This window comes from Sebastes umbrosus, chromosome 16, assembly GCF_015220745.1.
Source record: "Sebastes umbrosus isolate fSebUmb1 chromosome 16, fSebUmb1.pri, whole genome shotgun sequence".
Lineage (NCBI taxonomy): Eukaryota > Metazoa > Chordata > Actinopteri > Perciformes > Sebastidae > Sebastes > Sebastes umbrosus.
Window position 1 is genome coordinate 32,070,637 of NC_051284.1, and position 15,054 is coordinate 32,085,690.

Genomic DNA, 15,054 nt, shown 5'->3' on the forward strand with positions numbered 1-15,054 from the left:
AATGTATCCAATATAAAAATTGGTTCAATATAAAAATTGATCCAACACAAAAATGTATCCAATACAAAAATGTATCCAATATAAAAATTGGTCTAATACAAAAATGTATCCAATATAAAAATTGGTTCAATATAAAAATGTGGTCCAATATAAAAATTGGTTCTATCTAAACATTTGTCCAATATAAAAATTGGTTGTATATAAAAATTGGTCCAACATAAAAATGGGTGCAATATAAAAATTGGTCCAATATAAAAATTGATCGAGTATAAAAATGTATCCAAATCAAAAATTGTTCCAATACAAAAGTTTATCCAATACAAAAATTGATACAATATAAAAATTGGTCCAACACAAAAATTGATCCGATATAAAAATGTATCCAATATAAAAATGTATCCAATACAAAAATTGATCCAATATAAAAATTGGTCTAATACAAAAATGTATCCAATACAAAAATTGGTTCAATATAAAAATTTGTCCAATATAAAAATTGGTTCTATATAAAAATTGGTTCTACTTAAAAATGGTTGCAATATAAAAATTGATCCAACACAAAAATGTATCCAATATAAAAATGTATCCAATACAAAAATGTATCCAATATAAAATTTGGTTCTATATAAAAATTTGTCCAATATAAAAATTGGTTCCATATAAAAATTGATCCAATATAAAAATTGGTCCAACACAAAAATTGATCCAATATAAAAATGTATCCAATATAAAAATGTATCCAATACAAAAATGTATCCAATATAAAAATGTATCCAATATAAAAATCGGTCTAATACAAAAATGTATCCAATATAAAACTTGGTCCAGTACAAAAATGTATCCAATATAAAAATTGGTTCAATATAAAAATGTGGTCCAATATAAAAATTGGTTCCATCTAAACATTTGTCCAATATAAAAATTGGTTGTATATAAAAATTGGTCCAACATAAAAATGGGTGCAATATAAAAATTGGTCCAATATAAAAATGTATCCAGTATAAAAATGTATCCAAATCAAAAATTGTTCCAATACAAAAGTTGATCCAATACAAAAATTGATACAATATAAAAATTGGTCCAACACAAAAATTGATCCGATATAAAAATGTATCCAATATAAAAATGTATCCAATACAAAAATTGATCCAATATAAAAATGTATCCAGTACAAAAATGTATCCAATATAAAAATTGGTTCAATATAAAAATGTGGTCCAATATAAAAATTGGTTCCATCTAAACATTTGTCCAATATAAAAATTGGTTGTATATAAAAATTGGTCCAACATAAAAATGGGTGCAATATAAAAATTGGTCCAATATAAAAATGTATCCAGTATAAAAATGTATCCAAATCAAAAATTGTTCCAATACAAAAGTTGATCCAATACAAAAATTGATACAATATAAAAATTGGTCCAACACAAAAATTGATCCGATATAAAAATGTATCCAATATAAAAATGTATCCAATACAAAAATTGATCCAATATAAAAATTGGTCTAATACAAAAATGTATCCAATACAAAAATTGGTTCAATATAAAAATTTGTCCAATATAAAAATTGGTTCTATATAAAAATTGGTCCAACTTAAAAATGGGTGCAATATAAATATTGGTCCAATATAAAAATTGATCCAGTATAAAAATGTATCCAAACAAAAATTGTTCCAATACAAAAATTGATCCAATATAAAAATTGGTCCAACACAAAAATTGATCCAATATAAAAATTGGTCCAACACAAAAATTGATCCAATATAAAAATTGGTCCAACACAAAAATTGATCCAATATAAAAATGTATCCAATATAAAAATGTATCCAATGCAGAAATTGGTCCAATATAAAAATTGGTTCAATATAAAAATGTGGTCCAATATAAAATTTGGTTTTATATAAAAATGTGTCCAATATAAAAATTGGTTCTATATAAAAATTGATCCAATATAAAAATTGGTCCAACAAAAATTGATCCAATATAAAAATGTATCCAATATAAAAATTGATCCAATACAAAAATGTATCCAATATAAAAATTGGTCTAATACAAAAATGTATCCAATATAAAAATTGGTTCAATATACAAATTTGTCCAATATAAAAATTGGTTCTATATAAAAATGTGTCCAATATAAAAATTGGTTCTATATAAAAATTGATCCAATATAAAAATTGGTCCAACAAAAAATGTATCCAATATAAAAATTGATCCAATACAAAAATTGATCCAATATAAAAATTGGTCTAATACAAAAATGTATCCAGTATAAAAATTGGTTCAATATAAAAATTTGTCCAATATAAAAATTGGTTCTATATAAAAATTGGTCCAACATAAAAATGGGTGCAATATAAGAATTGGTCCAATATAAAAATTGATCCAGTATAAAAATGTATCCAAATCAAAAATTGTTCCAATACAAAAGTTTATCCAATACAAAAATTGATCCAATATAAAAATTGGTCCAACACAAAAATTGATCCAATATAAAAATGTATCCAATATAAAAATTGATCCAATATAAAAATGTGTCCAATACAAAAATTGATCCAAAATAAAAATTGGTCTAATACAAATATTTATCCAATATAAAACTTTGTCCAATACAAAAATTGATCCAATATAAAAATTGGTTCTATATAAAAATTGGTCCAATATAAAAAATTGGTTCTATATAAAAAATTGGTCCAACATAAAAATGGGTGCAATATAAAAATTGGATAATAAACATAACATAATATAGAAATGGATCCATTTTTAGTTGTAACATTCAAATGATTTCTGCCTTTCTTTGCCTCCATACTCTTGTTTAAGTCTGGCTTTTGAAAAGAGAAAATAACAATAAACAACATTTATTTATTATTAACAAAATAAATCCACTTGAATTAATTTTTCAAGATAGAAATCAATAAATCAATAATCAATTATTTATCGATAACTAGAAAAGAAAGATGTTGAGCGTAAAGCTGCAGTTCGTGTTTCTGCCGCTGGGGAGCGACGCTGCGTCATACTGCGATCACTGCAGCGTCAGATGTGTCACTACGTCACGACGTCAGACACGACGTCACCGAGAGTGAGGAAGCTTTACCGTCAAAATAAAAGCACGACATTGTCGATTTTGTTCTCATATTTCAATATTTTATTTATTTATTTATTCATTTATTTATTTATTCATATATTTATTTATTTACTGATATTTTTATGAAAAAAGAATGAAGTTATAATTCTCATCAGCTCCCAGCCAGAGAGCCTAGCAGTTTAATTCTGAAAAGCCTAGCCGGAAGTGTTGGTGATTTGGTCGCGTGCGGCTCAGCTCTGTCTGCTCGGCTCGAGCCGCTTCGTGGAGTCTGCGCTGCGGCGGAGGAGGAGGACGATGCGGAGCAGCGGAGCGGCAGAACCGGATCCACTGGACGGATCAGACCACAACCAGGACCAGAACCAGAACCAGAGGTAGTCTACCCGAACCCACCAATGGCTCGGCCCGGCTCGGCTCGGCCCGCAGACAGCATGACAGCAGCAGCAGCAGCGGTAGCGGCGGAGGAGCGGCAGAGCAGCGAGCTGCAGTGAGACGCTGCTAACAGCTAACAGTTAGCAGCTAGCAGGAGAGCTAGCAGCTAGCAGCGATGAGCGCGGAGGGAAGCGGAACGATCCGCAGCCGGATCAAGAACCTGCTGCGCTCTCCATCCATCAAACTGAGGCGGCGGAGCGGCAACGCGGCGCGGCACAAAGAGGAGCTCAGCGGCAAGGTGCGCGCACACGCGCGCGCGCGCACGCACTCTCAAACACACACACACACACACACACACACACACACACGCACACGCACGCACTCTCAAACACACACACACACACACTCACTCACACTGATGATGACTTGTGTGTGTGTGATTCATAGTCGATTAATCAATTAGTTGATTGACTAGTTAGTGAATATACACCAGCAACTTGGTAAAAGACTACAAATTAACAGAGTTTGTATTTATTATTAAAATAATAAATCAACACAGAGACAAAATATAAAATAGAAACATGCACATTAGAAAATATGAATAAACATAAAAGATAAATAAAAGTGTCTGTTTTTAAAGAGCTGAACAGTTGTGTGTTTATAGAAATATATATTTTAAACTGACATCCTCACAAAGATATAAACTATTGCTTTTAATTAATTAATTAATATATTTTATTATTAGACATTTGTTCAGTGTGTCAGATAATTTTTTTTGAAGATTTATTTTTATTAATGTTTATTTTACAATTAAATTCCAATTATCAACATTTCTTTTTGTTTTTAAAACAAATATTGAAAAAATAAATAAATAAACGTTAATAATTAGATAATAATTAATAATAATAAATGAGCCTATCCTTGTATCAAATATACTTTAACTACATAATTATATTATCAATACTACTACTGATACTACTACTACTACTAATAATAATAATAATAATAATAACATTAATAATGTGTTCCGGATAATTTACTGCATGCTGTGTGGACAGATGACGCTTTCTGCTGTGTTGGCATATTTCACACTAGCACGCACACACAAACACACGCACACACACACACACACACACACACACACAACACAAAGCATTGTGGGAGTTTAAGTTGGCTGAGTGAGTGATGGACAGAAGCCCTGCAGGGACAAACAGACTGACGGGATGATTCATCTCTGTGTTTCACTGAGCAGTCCGACCCAGTTAAGCCAGTTAACCCAGTCCAGGACCAGACATGGGCCAGTTTACAGAGGACCTATTGTGCTGTTGTATGTGTATATATATATATATATATATATTTATATATACAAAGACTGATACATCCAGTAAAGGATGGAAACACTTTGGGTTTCACACATTGACAGTAAAAGCAGAGCTAGACATCACTGCTAAAGCTGCATGCTGACTTCTAAAAAAAGGCAAAATTATTTTCAAACAGAAGTCCGAAATATGTCAGAAAAAAGGCTGATATATCTGAATAAAAATTTGAAAAAAGGCCAAAAAAATGCCAAAGTATGTCCGAAATATGGCCCAAAAAAAGACCCAAAAAGGCCGAAATATGTATGAAAATATGTCTGAACACAGGCTAAAAAAAAGTCAGAAAAAGGACAGAAAATGTTTGAAAATATATAAGAAAAGAAGTCCGAACAAACGCAGAAAAAAACGCCAAAAAGTGTCTGAAATATGTCTGAAAAATGGCAGAAAAAATGCCAAAGTATGTCTGAAATATGGCCCGAAATATGTCTGAATAAAAGTCTGAAAAACATCTGAAGTACATCTGAAAAAAAGGCTGAAAAATGTCAAAAAATATCTGAAAAAAGTGTGAAAAAGTTAGCAGGTAACGTTATGGTATGGAGGTAACGTTATGGTATAGCGGTAACGTTATGGTATGGTGGTAATGTGGCGGTGGAGCCGGCCGTCGCTCTCGTCTCCGTGGTCAAATGGGCCGACGCTACGACTGTAGAGCACCCAGATACTGACATTACTGTTCTCTGCATTGAAACGGCCCCGATGGAGCTGACCATGGATGGATAAAGAGAACAGAGCTGACGGGAGAGCTAGAGACCACCTTGGAGAAGTTAGAGGAAGTAGACACGTGGGACTACGTCCGCTTTTCAAAATAAGGTGTTGACAAAGGGAACTGTAGATACTAAATACATCTATGGAAATCAGATTGATGGATTATATTCAGCAGAAGGAGACGAGGGTTCAGGTCCAGATGTGACGAGGGTTCAGGTCCAGATGTGACTCTTCTCAGCTGGTGATTGTTATCAGCTGGATGTGAGGACGAGGAGACGAAGAAGAGGAGACAGAGTCCGGTTCAGAGGGAGGGAAAGAGTCATGTGAGAGGACGACACACAGCAGACTGTTGTTAGCTCTTAGCTTAGCATCGAGCTGCACAGATCACAGAGCAGCCTGCTGATTACACGCTAACACGCTAATGGCCGTGAGCAAACTGTGAAGAGGACCAGTTAGACAGGACTAAGTTTAGTCCGCGTTAAAGTGAGCGAGACGCTGACGGACTAAACAACCATCTGATTGGACGAGAGACACGTTTAGTTCAGGACTCTGTTTAGCAGCATGGAGCCTGAAGTAAGTCTGTGACTGTCTGTCTCCAGAACTTGTGTTCAGGTGTCTGACTGTAACTAATAACTGGTGACCTTTGCCCTCCAGGTGACCTTGGAGAAGGTTCTGGGTATCACAGCTCCAGGGAACCGAGCACTGGCCTGCGACCCCCGAACTGGACTGCTGGCGTATCCCGCCGGGTGAGAACACACTGATGCTGCTTCTGATGCTCTCTGGGTCTCTGTGAATGAATCAACGGTTGTATGAGGATGATGATGGTGATGAGGATGATGATGAGGATGATGATGGTGATGGTGATGGTGATGAGGATGAGGATGATGATGAGGATGAGGATGATGATGATGATAATGGTGAGGATGAGGATGATGAGGATGGTGATGAGGATGATGATAATGGTGATGATGAGGATGGTGATGAGGATGGTGATGATGAGGATGATGAGGATGGGGATGATGATAATGGTGAGGATGAGGATGGTGATGATGAGGATGATGATGATGATGGTGAGGATGAGGATGATGATAATGGTGAGGATGAGGATGATGAGGATGGTGATGAGGATGATGATAATGGTGATGATGGTGATGAGGATGAGGATGATGATGATGTGATGAGGATGGTGATGGTGATGAGGATGATGATGTGAGGATGAGGATGAGGATGTGATGATGAGGATGAAGATGAGGATGTGATGATGAGGATGATGGTGATGAGGATGAGGATGATGATGATGATGATGGTGGTGATGATGATGATGATGTAATGAGGATGAGGATGGTGATGATGATGTGAGGATGAGGATGAGGATGATGGTGGTGATGGTGATGATGATGGTGATGATGATGTGAGGATGATGGTGGTGATGAGGATGAGGATGATGGTGATGATGATGATGGTGATGAGGATGATGACGATGATGGTGATAATGATGATGATGAGGATGAGGATGATGGTGATGATGATGATGTAATGATGAGGATGATGACGATGACGATGATGGTGATAATGAGGATGATGGTGATGATGATGGTGATAATGATGAGGATGATGAGGATGATGGTGATGATGATGGTGATAATGATGAGGATGATGAGGATGATGGTGATAATGATGAGGATGAGGATGATGGTGATGATGATGATGTAATGAGGAGGATGATGACGATGACGATGATGGTGATAATGATGAGGATGAGGATGATGATGATGATGATGATGTAATGAGGAGGATGATGACGATGACGATGATGGTGATAATGATGAGGATGAGGATGATGATGATGATGATGATGTAATGAGGAGGATGATGACGATGACGATGATGGTGATAATGATGAGGATGATGGTGATGATGATGATGTAATGATGAGGATGATGGTGATAATGATGAGGATGAGGATGATGGTGATGATGATGATGTAATGAGGAGGATGATGACGATGACGATGATGGTGATAATGATGAGGATGATGAGGATGATGGTGATAATGATGAGGATGAGGATGATGGTGATGATGATGATGTAATGAGGAGGATGATGACGATGACGATGATGGTGATAATGATGAGGATGAGGATGATGGTGATGATGATGATGTAATGAGGAGGATGATGACGATGACGATGATGGTGATAATGATGAGGATGAGGATGATGATGATGATGATGATGTAATGAGGAGGATGATGACGATGACGATGATGGTGATAATGATGAGGATGATGGTGATGATGATGATGTAATGATGAGGATGATGGTGATGAGGATGAGGATGATGTTGATGATGATGATGTAATGATGAGGATGATGGTGATAATGATGAGGATGATGATGATGATGTAATGATGAGGATGAGGATGATGTTGATGATGATGATGTAATGATGAGGATGATGGTGATAATGATGAGGATGATGATGATGATGTAATGATGAGGATGATGGTGATAATGATGAGGATGATGATGATGATGATGATGATGATGATGATGATGATGATGATGATGGGGGTGATGAGGATGAGGATGATAATGATAATGATGATGCCGGGGGGAGGGGGGGGGGGTTATCCTTACTAGATGCCCGAACCACCTCAGCTGGCTCCTTTCAATGTAAAGGAGTAGCAGCTCTACCCTGAGTTCCTCATGGATGACTGAGCTTCTCACCCTATCTCTGAGGGAGACGCCAGACACCCTCCTGAGGAAACACATCTCAGCCGCTTGTACCCACGATCTAGTTCTTTGGGTCCTGACCCAGCCCTCATGACCAGAGGTGAGAGGAGGAACGGAGACTGACCGGTAGATCTAGTTCTTTGGGTCCTGACCCAGCCCTCATGACCAGAGGTGAGAGGAGGAACGAAGACTGACCGGTAAATTGAGAGCTTTGCCTTCCGGCTCAGCTTCCGGCTCAGCTTCCGGCTCAGCTTCCGGCTCTTTTCTACACAACGCTGCTCCGATTCTCCCACTCTAATCTCACGTTCCATCGTCCCCTCACTAGCCAACAAGACCCCGAGGTACTTGAACTCCTTCACTTGGGGTGAGGACTCGTTCCCTACCCAGAGTAGGCAATCCACCGGTTTCCTGCTGAGAACCACGGCCTCAGATTTCGAGGTGCTGATCTTCATCCCGGCTGCGAACCGATCCAGTGAGTGCTGGAGGTCACAGACCGATGATGCCAACAGGACCACATCATCTGCATTAAGCAGCGATGAGATCCTCATCACACCGAACTGCAAACCCTCCTCCCCCCGACTACGCCTCCATATCCTGTCCATGAACATCACCAACAGGATTGGAGACAAAGTGCAGCCCCCACCGGAAACCATGATATATATAGTATATCACAATCTATATAGAAGTGGGGGTTGAAGCTCAACGATCACCAGGATTTACGCCTGTACATTTACTTGAGAAGGAAAAACTTCCACAGGTCTCAGTGTAAAAAAGGATCAAATTAAAATCTCGATTCCACAGTTTGGTAGTATGTTCTTACAGGAGAGTATTCAAAGCTAAGTTCTCCTATTGATCAAACTGTTCTACGGTAAGAGAACCATGTGGCTCGGTCGTTAACTTGAGCCTCAACTGAAAACACAGGTTTTACCTCAATGAGCACAAGAAGCCTGTTTCTCTTAAAGCGCCGGTAACCTGCGTACCGGTCCGACAGAAGCTTCTATAAGTAACACATAAAGACATTACATCAACAGGAATTACATCAAATGAGCATTAAATGACTTTCAACCTTTTAACATATTAATTACTATGAAATCACTTCTTTATCTCACCTACATCAAATATATATATTAATATACATATACACATATATATATATTAATATACATATATATATATGTATATTAATATAGAGTACTATAGTAGTAGTAGTAGTAGTAGTAGTACTACAGTAGTAGTAGTAGTAGTAGTATTACAGTAGTAGTAGTACTATAGTAGTAGTAGTAGTAGTACTACAGTAGTAGTAGTAGTACTACAGTAGTAGTAGTAGTAGTACTACAGTAGTAGTAGTAGTAGTAGTAGTAGTAGTACTACAGTAGTAGTAGTAGTAGTAGTAGTAGTAGTACTACAGTAGTAGTAGTAGTAGTAGTACTATAGTAGTAGTAGTAGTACTACAGTAGTAGTAGTAGTAGTAGTAGTACTACAGTAGTAGTAGTAGTACTACAGTAGTAGTAGAGTCTGTGAGGAAGGTGAAGCGTTTGTCTCACGTTGAGGATTTAAAGGATTTAGAGGATGATGTCATGAGGAGCAGATTATCAGATTAAACGCATCATTTGTTTACAGAAGCAACACACACACACACACACACACACACACACACACACACACACACACACTGCGGTCTAAAGGGTCTGTAAGGGTTCCTTTGGGTCTTCCTTTAGGAATTCTTGAGGGGTTCCGGGAGTTTTTGAGGGGGTGTCAGTGGTCCAGATGTTTCTCCAGAGGTTTCAGTGGTTCTAAGGCTGCATTCACACCAAATCAGGTGAAAACCCCAGATCCCCCATGAGCATCGGGTAGGAACCTACGGCAGAACCAGGCTCTGGGTGAACGGCCATCTGCCTCCACCTCAGTGGTCCACCTCCAAGGAGGTTCTCAGGGGGTTTCTGTAGTTCTGGAGGGGTCTCTATAGTCTTTCAGAGGGTTCCAGGGATCTGTGAGGGTGTTTCAGGAGTCTTTAAGGGGGTTTTAAGGATTCTTGAGGGGATTCTTGGAGTCCTTGTGTGGAGGTCTCAGTGGTCCACTTCCAAGGAGGTTGTCAGGGGGTTTCTGTAGTTCCTGAAGTGATCCCAGTGTGGTTGAGGAGGTCCTGTTGGATCCACTAAAGAGTGTTTCATGGTTCAGGGTGGAGCTCAGTCAACAGATACAGGATTAGACTCTGAAGGTCAGAGACCACGTGGTGTTTGTTGAGGTCTGGAGGATCAACCGTCAGCTGTCAGTCAACGTTACGTCATCAGGAACCTGACGGACCAGGTCCCTGTTAGAACCGTAAACATGCTGATGAGGGTTTCTGACTGAAGGGGGACATTTGGAGGTTTAACAGTGACGAGGTCTAAAGTGTTGGACGTAGTCCGCCTGGTGGTCCAGCAAAGGGACCGGGCGGTCCGGCAGTAGAGAGCTGATCAGATCATCAGGACAGTTCGGTAGCTTCTTCTTCTGTTATTTAGTTCTGCCGGAGCTCCACAAACAGGAAGCGTTACCGTCGGTAACCACTAACTCTCCGTCGATGAGTCGACCCGTTTCCTGACACCACGGCTCTGTGAGGCGTTCAGGGGCTCCGTGTTGATTCCGTCAGTCTCAGATCTGAACCCAGAGGAATGATGGGGATGTCAGAGGGACGTCCAGCTGTTAACGTCCTCCCGAGTCACACAAAGCCGTCCAATCAGAGGAGGGCGTGGGCTGATGAAGAGGAGGAGGAGGAAGTCATTCTGATTAACTGTTTAATAAACTGATCATAATTTATAAAGTAACTCAAGCTCTTAAATAAACGTAGTGAAGTAAAAAGTGTAAAGTAGCATAGGATGGAAATACTACAAGTACAAGTACTTCAAAATAGTATAGTTTTAAATAGTAGTAGTAGTATTTATAAAATGTTGACATTCTTTAGAAAGCTGAAGACAAACAAACAGGAAATAAATGATTTAAAAATAAATCAGTTTTCGTTATATTATTATTATTATTATATAATATTATTATTATTATTTATTTATTATTATATATAACTATTGTTATATATTATTATTATTATTATTATATAACTATTATTATATTTTATTATTATATATTATTATATAATATTATTATTATTATTAGAGAAAGAAAGAAAAGAACAGATAAAGAGAGAGATCATTCCTCTTCCCTCTCTCTCTCTCCCTCTCTCCATGTCTCTCTCTCTCTCTCTCTCTCTCTCTCTCTATGTCTCTCTCTCTCTCTCTCCATGTCTCTCTCTCTCTCTCTCATATCTCTCTCTCTCTCTCCATGTCTCTCTCTCTCTCTATGTCTCTCTCTCTCTCTCTCTCCATGTCTCTCTCTCTCTCTCTCCATGTCTCTCTCTCTCTCTCTCTCATATCTCTCTCTCTCTCTCCATGTCTCTCTCTCTCTCTATGTCTCTCTCTCTCTCTCTCTCCATGTCTCTCTCTCTCTCTCTCCATGTCTCTCTCTCTCTCCATGTGTCTCTCTCTCTCTCTCTCTCTCCATGTCTCTCTCTCTCTCTCTCTCTCTCTCTCCATGTCTCTCTCTCTCTCTCTCATATCTCTCTCTCTCTCCATGTCTCTCTCTCTCTCTATGTCTCTCTCTCTCTCTCTCTCTCCATGTCTCTCTCTCTCTCTCTCCATGTCTCTCTCTCTCTCCATGTGTCTCTCTCTCTCTCTCTCTCTCCATGTCTCTCTCTCTCTCTCTGTCTCTCTCTCTCTCTCTCTCTGTCTCTCTCTCTGTCTCTCTCTGTCTCTCTCTCTGTCTCTCTCTCTCTCTCTCTCTCTCTCTCTCTCTGTCTCCATGTCTCTCTCTCTCTCTATGTCTCTCTCTCTCTCTCTCTCCATGTCTCTCTCTCTCTCCATGTCTCTCTCTCTCTCCATGTGTCTCTCTCTCTCTCTCCATGTCTCTCTCTCTCTCTCTGTCTCTCTCTGTCTCTCTCTCTCTGTGTCTCTCTCTGTCTCTCTCTATGTCTCTCTCTATGTCTCTCTCTCTCTGTGTCTCTCTCTCTCTCTCTCTCTCTCTCTCTATCTTCATGCTGCATTGCAGATGTGTTCCTGATGGGCTGGGTCGGTCGGTCGGTGCTCTTTGGTACAGACTGTACCTGAACACATCGTGTGTCCTCCATGTTCATCAGATCTGCTTCCTAACAGACAGATTCAGTTTGTTGTTAGTGAGATCAGAGGTTCCCAAACCGGGGGGGCGACTGATGCATCAGATCAATGAGGGTCCTCACAAGTACACAAGAACTAATGTGTCTGTGTGTGTGTGTGTGTGTGTGTGTGTCTGTGTGTGTGTGTGTGTGTGTGTGTGTGTCTGTGTGTCTGTGTGTCTGTGTGTGTGTGTGTGTGTGTGTGTGTGTGTGTGTGTCTGTGTGTCTGTGTGTGTGTGTGTGTGTGTGTGTGTGTGTGTGTGTGTGTCTGTCTGTGTGTGTGTGTGTGTCTGTGTGTGTGTGTGTCTGTTGATGAGGAAGAATATAATTGGCTGCTGACAGTCAGAAACCACCTAACACACACACACACACACAAACACAATCCCTGTGCGTGCGTGCGTGCGTGCGTGCGTGCGTGCGTGCGTGCGTGTAGTCCGAAGTGTGATCCAGCTGATTAAAGGAGCAGTCAGTAAACAGACAGTTTAGTTCCTGTCTGTGTGTTAGCGTAGCTTAGCATAAAGACTGGAAGCAGATGGGAGCAGCTAGCCTGGCTCTGTCCACTGGTCACACTCTGAGTCACCTGGAGAGTCTTCTTCTTCTTCTTCTTCTTATTTTCTTCTTCTTTTCTTCTTCTCTCTATTAATCACCTCCGGACCCCTCAGATGGATCTGGTGGCCCTCTGGAGGGGCCCCGACCCCAGGTTGGGACCCACTGGACAAACCAGATCTCTGAGGGGAATAACAGACTGTAGTGGGTTACAGTCGGGTCCATTAGTCTGAGCTGTTTATGGAGGTTCAGGTCGGACAGACTGAGTCACCAAACAGAGACTCATTAAACCTGCTCACTGTTTATACAGCAGAGTGTGTGTGTGTGTGTGTGTGTGTGTGTGTGTGTTGAACTGTTCAGGACTTTCAGGAACTGAAGGTTTTGTTCCAGAAGTATCTGAACTTGTTATTTCCTGCAGTACTCAGCTAGCTTAGCTCGCTAATTAAGACGACTTCACCGGGAGGAGAACAGGCGTTAGCTAGCTAGCTAGCGTTATCCAGCCGTCTCCTCCTCCTGCAGTAGTCTCCAGCGGAGTAGGGGATGTAGGGATCGTAGGGGATTTAGGGGTCGTAGGGGATGTAGGGGTCGTAGGGGATGTAGGGGTCGTAGGGGATGTAGTGGTCGTAGTGGTCGTAGGGGATGTAGGGGTCGTAGGGGATGTAGGGGTCGTAGGGGATGTAGGGGTCGTAGGGGATGTAGTGGTCGTAGTGGTCGTAGGGGATGTAGGGGTCGTAGGGGATGTAGGGGTCGTAGGGGATGTAGGGGTCGTAGGGGATGTAGGGGTCGTAGGGGATGTAGTGGTCGTAGGGGATGTAGGGGTCGTAGGGGATTTAGGGGTCGTAGGGGATGTAGTGGTCGTAGGGGATGTAGGGGTCGTAGGGGATTTAGGGGTCGTAGGGGTCGTAGGGGATGTAGTGGTCGTAGGGGATGTAGGGGATGTAGTGGTCGTAGTGGTCGTAGGGGATGTAGGGGTCGTAGGGGATGTAGTGGTCGTAGGGGATGTAGGGGTCGTAGGGGATGTAGTGGTCGTAGGGGATGTAGGGGTCGTAGGGGATGTAGGGGTCGTAGGGGATGTAGGGGTCGTAGGGGATGTAGGGGTCGTAGGGGATGTAGTGGTCGTAGTGGTCGTAGGGGATGTAGGGGTCGTAGTGGTCGTAGGGGATGTAGGGGATGTAGTGGTCGTAGTGGTCGTAGGGGATGTAGGGGTCGTAGGGGATGTAGGGGTCGTAGGGGTCGTAGGGGTTGTAGGGCTCGGCTCATGTGGTCCCGTTGGTTCATGTTAACTCATGCTAACTGGTTGTGTTCTCAGGTGTGTCGTCGTCCTGTTGAATCCTCGGAAGAACAAACAGCATCACATCTTCAGCAGCTCCAGGTACAGCTTCAGCCAATCAGCTCTCACTTCCTGTCTGGGTCTTTGTAACTTTGTTTTAATGAACACTGTATTCTATTATTATTATTATTATTAGTCCTTATTTAAATCATTAAGTTTTTAAAGTTGTAAAATGCACTAACAGCTGAATCCAGAGTTACTTCCCTTCCTGCGTTCATGCGAGTGAGACCCAGACCGTGGCGTTGGGACCCCGTGACCGAGTCATGTGACCGAGTCATGTGACCGAGTCACGTGACCGAGTCATGTGAGGGCAGACGCTACTGCGCATGTCCCAGTTGCCCAAGATCCGCCAAGACCCGGATACTTCTCCAGACAGAAGTGGAGCCATTTAGACTCTCTCATAGCAATGACCGTGGCCCCGCCTCCAACGCTGGATCCACTGCTCTCTATACAGAACATGATATCAATCAGCCAATCAGAAGAGTGATGTTAATCATGTGATGTTGGTCTCTCTCTGGTCTGTAGGAAGGCCATCACCACGCTGGCGTTCTCTCCAGACGGCAGATATGTGGTCACAGGAGAGGTGAGTCATAGTCCTGATCCTGGACCAGTAACAGGACCAGGACCAGGACCAGGACCAGGACCAGGGTTCACTCCGTCTAGTGGGTCCTGATCACCTTTTGTAAAATACACTATATATTTTATTGACATTCAGCTTCCTCCTCCTCTTCC

At 40.8% G+C, this 15,054-nt stretch overlaps 1 protein-coding gene across 2 annotated transcripts; it reads left to right on the forward strand.

The window, feature by feature from the left end:
* The first annotated feature begins 3,295 nt into the window (after positions 1-3,295).
* Positions 3,296-15,027, forward strand: LOC119504139 (mitogen-activated protein kinase-binding protein 1-like). Of its 2 annotated transcripts, none has more exons than XM_037796221.1 (4): positions 3,296-3,754; positions 6,189-6,280; positions 14,302-14,364; positions 14,848-15,027. In XM_037796221.1, the coding sequence occupies exons 1-4, from the start codon at positions 3,632-3,634 to the stop codon at positions 14,993-14,995; spliced, it is 426 nt and encodes a 141-aa protein (XP_037652149.1). In that variant the 5' UTR covers positions 3,296-3,631; the 3' UTR covers positions 14,996-15,027. The 2 variants fall into 2 exon arrangements, with proteins under 2 accessions (XP_037652149.1, XP_037652150.1); XM_037796222.1 differs by lacking the exon at positions 14,848-15,027 and adding an exon at positions 14,507-14,580 and having other exon boundaries at positions 3,298-3,754.
* Positions 15,028-15,054: the final 27 nt, after the last annotated feature.

Bases quoted from the DNA above. Each gene is read 5' to 3' on its own strand.
- LOC119504139 (XM_037796221.1), top strand. From the start codon at position 3,632: ATGAGCGCGGAGGGAAGCGGAACGATCCGCAGCCGGATCAAGAACCTG. The intron at 6,281-14,301 runs GTGAGAACACAC...TTGTGTTCTCAG, and splicing joins CTGCTGGCGTATCCCGCCGG to GTGTGTCGTCGTCCTGTTGA. The intron at 14,365-14,847 runs GTACAGCTTCAG...TCTGGTCTGTAG, and splicing joins CACATCTTCAGCAGCTCCAG to GAAGGCCATCACCACGCTGG.